The 9,466-nt window shown below is 42.4% G+C and overlaps 1 protein-coding gene across 1 annotated transcript; it reads left to right on the top strand.

Moving 5' to 3' along the window:
• Positions 1-9: 9 nt before the first annotated feature.
• Positions 10-4,935, top strand: RMI1 (RecQ mediated genome instability 1). The gene is made up of 2 exons (XM_082075750.1): positions 10-144; positions 2,114-4,935. The coding sequence occupies exon 2, from the start codon at positions 2,143-2,145 to the stop codon at positions 4,021-4,023; it is 1,881 nt and encodes a 626-aa protein (XP_081931876.1). The 5' UTR covers positions 10-144; positions 2,114-2,142; the 3' UTR covers positions 4,024-4,935.
• Positions 4,936-9,466: the final 4,531 nt, after the last annotated feature.

Below are 9,466 nucleotides of genomic sequence, written 5' to 3' on the forward strand. Positions count from 1 at the left end.
ACGGCGCTCTCGCGATATTTAAAAGTGCGCGCGGCTCCTATTGGCTGCTGGGACGCGCGGGGTTTTTGGGGGGGCTGCGCGCGGAGAGCGGCTTCACCCTTTCCCCGGCCCGCGGTGGTGGGTGCGGTGCCGCCTGCTCGCCCGGTAAGTGCGGGTGGCTCAGCTGCGGGGGGAGGGGCTGCGAGGTGCGACACCCGCCCCTCTTTCCCCCGCGTGTCCCTTCACCTCCCTCACTCGCTTCCGCCGCTCGCCTCCCCTCAGCGCCCCTCAGGGCCCCGGCCCGCGGAGGCAGCCCCGCGCGAGGGCCAAGGCTGCGGCTCTGTTAGTTAAGTAACTACACAGTGTCTTCTGAGCGGCGGAGCTCTGGGGAGAGCTTGCAGGCAGGATGTTTTTCTTTACTGCAATGGAAAACAAACAAAACAATCCTGGTCTTTCTTAGCTATTCTCAAGGTAGTTTTTGTGTTCCTTGTGCTCTGTAGGGAGGTTGAGCACCTTGGTCATGCTTTCTCAGGGTGAAACACGATCCAGACACAGGCAGCGTAATATTTCCTCAATATTATTAACCACGATCTGGATGCAGGAGTTGAGTGCAAGTTTGCTGATCATAACAGACTGGGAGGTGCTGTTGACTGTCTTGAGGTACATGAGACCTTGTAGGGGGTTCTGTATAGACTGGAGCAATGGGCAGTAATCAATGGCATGAGATTTAACAGTAACAAATTCTTGATTCTGCACCTTGCACAGAGTAATGCCGGGCACAAGTATAAACTGGGAGAGGAGTGGCTGGAGAGCAGCCCTGCAGAAAGAGGCCTGAGGGTGCTGGTTGGCAGCAGCTCAGTACCACTCAGCAGCGTGTGCCCTGGCAGCCTGGAGGGCAAACTGCATCCTGAGGGGCATCAAACACAGTGTAACCAGCTGCTCAAAAGAGGTGATTATCCTTCTGTATTTAGTGTTGGTGCAGCCTTGCCTTTAATGCTGCTTGCAGTTCTGGGCACCACAGTTTCAGAAGATGTGAAGGTCCTTGAATGCATCAAGAGGAGGGGAACAAAGCTGGTGGAAGGGTTGGCAGGCATCAACTGTGAGGAGCACCTGAGGGCTTTGGGTTTGTCTAGTTTGGAGAAAAGGACACTGAGGGACAACTTCATTGCTCTCTGCATTGCTCTCCTGAGGGGGAGAAGTGGAGAGGGAGGTGCTGAGCTCTTCTCTCTGGGATGAGGTGATGGGATATGTGGGAATGGTTCAAAGCTGTGCCAGGGGGTGCTTAGACTTGACATGAAGAAGCATTTCTTTACTGAGAGGATGGTGAAATACTGCAACAGGCTTCCTATAGAGGTGGTTGATGCCCTAAACCTGGCAGCACCTTAAAAATTTGAGGCATTTGGACAGTGCCCCGAACAACACGCTTTAGCTTCTGGTCAGCCCCGAACTGGCCAGCTGTTTGGACCAAATGATCTTTGTAGGTCAAACCCTGGACTGGGTCTCTAGATAACTGATGTTTCAAGCTAGCTTTTTGTTGTCAGATACAGAGCTTTCATGCAGTTATAGTGTGAAAGTCACCCTTGTGATGCAAGTGCTGACAGGTCCCAGCTTGGTTCTATTGTAGATGGGGTCTCTTACTTCTGTTCATATGAGTGCTAATCAGCAGGGGATAATGGGATAATAAGTTCTCAGGTCAATTTCTAAAGTAAATTGGCTGTTAACAGCAGCACCCAGAGAGGTAAAAAAAAAAAAAAAAAAGAAGACATACATATAGCAGTTACTTCTTTTTTTTTATTTTGGTTTTGGTTTTTAATCCATTCACTTTCCATCCATAACAAAAGGATTTCAGTTATATGTTTCTAGTTAAATCAACAGAAAAGGAATAGTCACCAGGCAGGGTTGCTTGTAGAAGTCTCCATACTTCATACTCCATGATGTGTAAACTGAATACACTTTTTATGTTTCCTGGAACTTTAAATATTGGAAATGCATGTTTATTTGTAGTATCTATAGAAGTGTTTTTAATATAAATTGCTTCAATGTTGTCACACTTAGAATAGTAGAACTTTAAATTGAGAGCAGGTTTCTGTATAATACATATAAGGGATTTGTCATTTTTTGTGTTTTGTTCTAGGGAATTCACTTTCCTAACTTAAAAGAAAAATGTCTACGTCTAACATTGCAGCAAGAGTGGAAACTTGGCTTTCATCCACATGGCATGTTAAAGTTCCTTTGACATGGCTGGAAGCATGTATTAGTTGGATCCAGGAAGAAAACAGTGGTAGTAACTTAAGTCAAGCTCAAATCAACAAGCAGGTATTTGAGCAATGGCTTCTTACTGATCTAAGAGATTTGGAATATCCTGTTTTGCCTGACTGCGTATTAGATGATCCCAAAGGAGAGTTGTCAGGCTTCTACTCCATACAGATTGATTCCCTGGTTGATGTTAGCCAGCCAGCATATTCCCAGTTGCAGAAGCTAAGAGGGAAAAATACTGTAAATGAAGAAGTAACAGCCAGTACTCAGGGATTCCAGAAGTCCTTGGATGCAAATTCTGCTCGAATGCTGATGCTGCAACTAACGGATGGGATACACCAAATTCAGGGCATGGAATATCAACTGGTGCCTGTCCTCCACAGTAATCTTCCTCCTGGAACAAAAATCACTGTACAGGGTAATATTGCATATCGTCTTGGAGTCCTTCTGCTTAAACCAGAAAATGTGAAACTGTTAGGGGGTGAAGTGGATGCTCTTCTGGAGGAGTATTCTCAGGAAAGAGTCCTTGCTAGATTAATTGGAGAAACTGAAACCCCTAATTCTGTTGGACAAGCTGGTCACAACCAAATGGTTTCAGGGCCTGTGGGTGAGCTAGATCAAACTCCAGGCCCTTCAGATGAAGAGCTTTTAGCCAGTCTTGATGAAAATAATGAATTTGCTTTAAACAGCGAAACACCTTTAGAAAGTGGATACTGCAGCAGAAGCAACAACGTTAGTACAGCCTCAGGTTTACTCACTGCACACAATGGAAATGTTTTGCTATGGGAATCTGGAAGTCCCTTGCCTCATTCAGATGAACAAGTTTCGCCTCCCATGGAATATGTCGATGGCTTTTTAAATGACTTTCCTTTGGAAGATGACTTTCTTCTGGAAGAAGAGATGCAAAGAGAGCTGGAAGAAGTGCCGCCAGTGGTCGTGAACGGAAACATAGGTTTAAATACTGAGAGACTTCCACATAGATCTAGAAGCTCTGGCAATTCATCTTTAAATGGCACTTGTGAAGAAGATGATATAAGTGAAAGAGTTAAGCCCGTAGAAGCTACTAGCAAGCAAAAGACATTTGTAAGAACAGTATTTGATGGAGCTGGAAGTAGTATGAGTAGCATTTCACAGCACAAGAGCTTACATCAGACCTGCAATTCTGCAGACTTTTCTTTGGAAAATCCTCTTGATGAAAGGCAGAAGGATACAGACCTAGATGAGAACAGATACAAATCCCCGCATACTCGTGACAGCAGGCTGTTAAATGATGATTCTGTATTTTTCTCAAAAATGGATCCAGAAGCAGATGAGCAGAAGCATGATTCACAGACTTTTCCTTGCAGAGCAGCAGCATGTTTAGATTTTGGTTCTCCACCTTTCACATATATTTCCATTGTTCTTGCAAAAAAACCGCAAACTGTTACAATTCTGAAAGTTAAGTGTTTTATTGTTACTCTTACTGGAAACCTCACAAGCAGCAATGGATCCTGGGGTATAAAGGCAAAAATTTCTGATGGTTCAGCTTATCTGGAAGTAGATTTTGCTGATGATATTCTAACAAGTTTGATTGGCTTTTCAGTGCCTGAAATGTATAGGCTGAAAAAGGATCCAGCTTTACGTCTGAAGCTTAAGGATGGTTTAGAGAAGTGTCAAAAACAGCTGATAGATCTCTGTTGTTTGATGACTATAGAATTTAATCCACTTCAGTCTAAAGCCACTGTATTAGTTCTTCAGGATGCTGATGCAAGGCATCTAGAACAATTGAAGAAACGTTTGAATAAATAACGTGCAAACTTGCAGACTATCTGTTAGGAAACTTTTAAATCAGATTCCTCTGAAGGACTGCTGAATATTAAATTTTAAAGTTAAGTGGTATGCCTTAGCTCTTATAAGGAAAAATAATGGAAAAGTGAGAAGAGGAGCTGAATTGTTGGAGTAAAACTTAAAGTTTGTGTCTTATGGTGACAGTACTGAAATATACTTTCAAATATGTCTGTCTTAATTTTAAATACTCATGTATCATTTTCATTCTGCAAAATGCTCTGTGTCTTTGGCTGGTGATCTGGAGTAGCAGAATCTGTCAGGAAATGGATAACAGCGAACAAACCATCTCATTATTATACCCTTCAAGGATAATTATCTGATTTTTAAAAAGTAGCTATAGGAGATTGACAGTCTTTTCTTTGAGGAAAGTGGTTAAGTAAATTTAAATAAAGAATTATTTTTTAAATGTGGGCACTTCTTACTATGCCAACCTGAAAACTCGAATACATATTCAGTGTGTAAGAACCTGAAGTGTAGAGAAATTAAAGATTTTCTTCTACGTGTTCAGGTGTGAGGAGGGAAGAAAACACAACCCTATATTTAAATGGGATAAAAATATGTATATTTTTAAAAAATCAGTCAACCAAAAAAGAGACAAATATTTTAAAATCTTTTATTAACAGAAAATAATTATTATGACATGGAGAATATATTTATGTCATGTTAATGTTAATCATTGCTAGTAGTTTTGAATCCACATACAACCTTATTCATTAACTCTTATGATTACTTGTCTAACATTTTCACAGAGTAGTCAAATACTTGTGCTACAAACCTGTTGTATATTTAATGGTGGTCTTAATTTTGTTTGATTATATTTTTAATTTCTGCTTTTAAAATGTATAAATATATTAAAGTTTTCATTTAAATTTTGCTGAAAGCTGTTTAGTCACTTTAAAAAAAAATATACACCTTGTTAAGTGTATAGAGTATCAGAAGGAGTTTGATTGGGTTTTTTTTGTTCTTCCTTTTCCTTATTCCTATTCTTTTGGTCCACCCTCCCAGCCTCTCTTTTTTTTTTCCTTTGAAATGAGAAGAATTAAAATTCTGCCAGGATAGGGGACCAATGACAGGAGGAGTTTACACAGTGTTGATAGTGTTTGCAAAGAATGTAAAATTTGTAGCCAGGAGAGGGGTTTTTTAATTGGATGGTCAGTACTTTTTTTCAGATACTTTTCTTTCTCTGAACAATGGCTGTTCTGCCCTGTCCCCTTTTGAGAAGCATCCTTTGAAACTCCAGGTGACCTAAGGAAAACTAGAGGTAATGTGCCAAGTAAGGTAAAGGTGGATGAAGGTGGAGAAGGGCGAATCTGGAGCTTTTTCAGGCTCAAGGCACGAGCTTTTTTAGGCTTTGTTTTGTATAGTTTAGAAATGCATAAATTCCTGTGTCCTTTTACTTCCTCTCTTTGCACTCTGGAGAGAAACTGAACAAGCCACAACCCCACGAGTGATCCTTGGGTTTCTTTTCTGAGGCTGTTGGGAATTGTGCATCATTTATAACTGTAACAGCAGAGGCTTTTGCCTTCGTGAAACCTATATTACTACATCTTTAGTTACCGTTTCAAAAAAATTGCTTGTTAGTAGGAAACTGACCAAGCTTCGTCTCATGCAATCTCTGTAAAAGGCAATACAACTGGCTGTAAACCTTCAGTGCAGTTTTTAAGGAAACATTTCCTTTCGGATGAGTTATGGAAATTTCTTTGGAAGTTTTGGCCTTACCATGCAAAAGGATGGGAGTTGTTAAAGCTCAAGCTAAATGAATAATCTACAGGTTTCGTTCTACATGTGCAAAGCAAGAGGAACGTCATTCAAAGCGCAGAATCAAATTAAGCGTCCTTGTTTCAACTGCATTCACACCTGCCCCTCTTTCTGCATTTGGTGTAGGTTGAGTCATCTCTGCTAAAAGCAGTTCCTGCGTCCTCTTTCCCGCTCCGCCCCGCCCCCCCCCCCCTCCCCGCCGTCTTAAAGGCACTGTTATTTGTCCGACTTACCCTTCTCCCCCTCCCCCTGTTGTCTTCATTTTCAGGATATTCTTCCTGGAAGGCTACTCCCGTGCCTGCTCTCCAGTGCAATCAAGAAGGTAAATCTCAGTACTGCTAGCTGTTAAAGCCTGACTGCCCTACAGGTATTTCAGTGCAATTTGCTGGTGTCTTAGGATTCCAGATCTCTGATTAAGCTTTTAGAATTAAGAAAAACATTGCATAATTTTTCAGACAAGAAAAGGAATTAAATAAAGTGATTTTGAGAAAGCAAGCCTAGTTAAGACTAGTATGCCAAACAGAAAATGGCACATGTGGCTGTGGGTACCAGTCACTGGTTCATGCCTTATCCACTTTGTTGGGTCTCGGAACCCACTTCCCTGTTACCAGTCTTGACACTTTCGTGCTGTGTGTATGTATTGTGTGTGTACATTGCCTTGGTATGTATTATATGTTTATATTGCCTCAGTATGCACATCCCAGTCCTTCAGGTAATCAGAGTTTGAACAAGCTGCAACCCCAACTGCTGGAGCAGTGATTTGCAGCAGGGGTACGGCCACTCTCCTGCTGGGGGGTGCCACAAAACAGCTGTACCAGATGCTGAAGGCAGTTGTCCTGGCAGCTGCTCTCACAAATTACGTGCAGCCTCCTAGCAGAAGGCAGTTACCGCTCTTTTTGTCATCTCCATGCTGTTTTACATGCTTGCTTCTTATTGATAACATCTCAGCTGTGAAGCAGACTTCTGCATCTGCAGGGTATCTGACTGCGTGCGGTTTCAGAAGCTGTACTCTTCAGGAATGTTTTCATATTGATAGGAAAAATGAACTGTTTTTTCAGTGCTGATCACAATGCAAATTTCCAGCTAATTAAGTTTCAAATATGAAACCTACAATGTCCTCACACAATGACTTGCTTGTTATATTAATGATGAAAGTTTGCTCCCCCTACCTTTCTTATTAAAGAAAATGAAAACAATAAATTGGCTATGGTGGTACCAGGTAGCTGCATCAGAATATCCCATTTAAAAGCTCAATCCCTAAGGCAAGGTAATAGGAAAAAAAAAAAATCTCAGAAACTTTGCTGCACCCTACTTCCTTTAAATTTGTTCACTCTCAAACTGTAGAACAAAGCAGTGGCTAGACCAAACAATGTGGCAGGTTTCCAGATAAACTAGGCTGGCAAGAACAGCTTGAGGAGCAGCCTAATCCTACTGGATACTAGTTTGGGCACAACGATGCATGCCGTTATAACCCAGCAACTTCCTTCTTGTTGAATTAAGGCAGTGTCCTAAGGAAGGAACAGCTAGTTGAGATAATGTCATTTTAAAGTATCAGTTAGGAATGCCATGGGAATTCTTGAAGGGTGTGCTGTACTGCTCCAGCACTATGACTTCACACAGTAAAGGCTTATATATTTCAGGTCATATGAGTAGGAGAAATTTTTCACAGTAACTGAGTATGAAACATGAGAGGATAGAGCAGTAAATGTAACATTTAGTTCTAAATATAAAACTCAATTTCTTAATGTCTTTCTATAATAATGTTGGGCATTTCTGTTTACAATAAAAATGTAATAACTCTCAGCTTTTTGTTATAGGGAGGGAAAAGTGTTTTATAGTAGAGTACTTCTGAGTTATCTGCTGGAAAGCAAATTTAAAGGTACCTGGGAGAGAAGGGCAAAAATAACTTTAAAATGTAAATAGTACCCCTCATTTCACATCCAGATCTGTTCATTACGGTCCTAGAAGGAACAGAATGCCAGCGGTAATGACAGCAAATGAGAGGTTAAGGGCATCCTGACATTGCAACTCTCTTCAGTTCAACAGAAGAAGTAGAAGTTTCCTACAAATCAGCTTCTCATCTAAGTGCATATGTTGCACACATTTGTTAACAGTGTGTCACTTTTCAATATTTTTTTTTCTTAAGGATGTTTTTCCCTATTTACACTTTTTTCTAACAGGGCAAAATTGCAGTGTGTTGCTGTTGGAATTTGTCCTATTTCTGGTTCTTAGCCTTCTCTTAAGGCTGAAGAGATCTGTTTCTCCCAGCCTCTCCAAGGAGCGCTGTGTGCTCCAGCTCCCTGACCACCTTGGCAGCCATCTGCTGGCCACCTGCTTCGCTGTGTCAGTGGCTATCTTGTGCTAGGGAACTCTAAATAAGACATGATACTCCACATGGAGCCTCACAGCTGCTGAAAGCAGAAGGCAGCTCTCTTTTGTGGACCTGCTTGCTGCTCTGATAGAGCCTGTTAAGTGGCTGGTTGTCACCACGGCATGGCCGCACTCCTGACTTAGGTTCACCCTGTCCACCAGGGTAGACAGGTCTTACTCTGCAAAGCTTTCTAACCAGCTGGTTCCCAAACCAGGTTATTGCATGGTGTTACTTCTGCTAAGATCAAGGACTTTGCATTTGCCTTTGTGGAATTTAAGTAGGTTTTTATCAGTCCATGTGTCCAGCCCATGCGGAACTGGTTCTCTAGCACTTACCACTTTATTTCATTTTCTTCCCTCTGCTACTCCCTGCCATGTGTGGCAGCTTCTCCCCTGCTTGCCATGTATCTACACAATCAGAAACCTCATCCTACATGGTGTGGGCCAGCAGCTGCTGGGGTTGACTGTGGTGTGGGTCACTGCCCCCTTGGTGTGTGATGGTCACTGCAGTCCCAGTCCCATCCCCTGCAGTGGGTTGTACTGCCCTTCTGCAGGGCCTGTTGGTGGCCTTGAGGAAGTGGGAGACTAGGGAGCGGAGCTTAACTGGTGCAAACCAAGGCGAAGTAAAGTGTTGAGTACTTCAGTCTTTCCCACGTTCTTTGTCAGCAGGTCCTTTCTCTCACTCAACAGTGAAACTGCTCCTGATGCACTTAAAGAAGCCCTGTTTGTCGCCATTTTCATTCCTATATGCTTGACCAGTGTCCTGAAATTCCCTCTGTGTACTTCCTTTCTCACATCTAGGCTCAGTCAGGGGCTGCCTGCTCATCTGTGCTGGTGTCCAGCTTGGTTTTCTGCACTGTCCACTGTTTGTGTATTTCAAAGAGGTTATACTGAAAAGCAAACCCCTGCCCTGGGGCTTTCTGCCTGCCTCGGCAGTCTCCTGTTGCATCCAGGTAGATCCCTAAATAAGCTGCAGGCAGATCTCCTGAAGCTCAGAGATGTGTTATTTAACTTGCTCACTTCTCAAAGCATTTAAAACAGCACAATGTCAAGATCACTGCGGCTAGGTCTGACCTCAGTCTTTCCATCTTTAGGTCTTGTTAATGAGTGGCAGGTCATGCAGAGCTTTTCCTGTCATGTGCTCATGGATCACTTGAATCTTTTGGTGTGTGCACTACCTGTGTAAGATTTAAGTTATTTAGGAGAAGGGCTGTATCTAAAAATCTAACTTCTACACTATTTTCAAGGACAAAACTGTCCCTGACTTTGTGGTGAT

The sequence above is a fragment of the Streptopelia decaocto genome (genome assembly GCF_964273445.1).
Source record: "Streptopelia decaocto genome assembly, chromosome: Z".
Lineage (NCBI taxonomy): Eukaryota > Metazoa > Chordata > Aves > Columbiformes > Columbidae > Streptopelia > Streptopelia decaocto.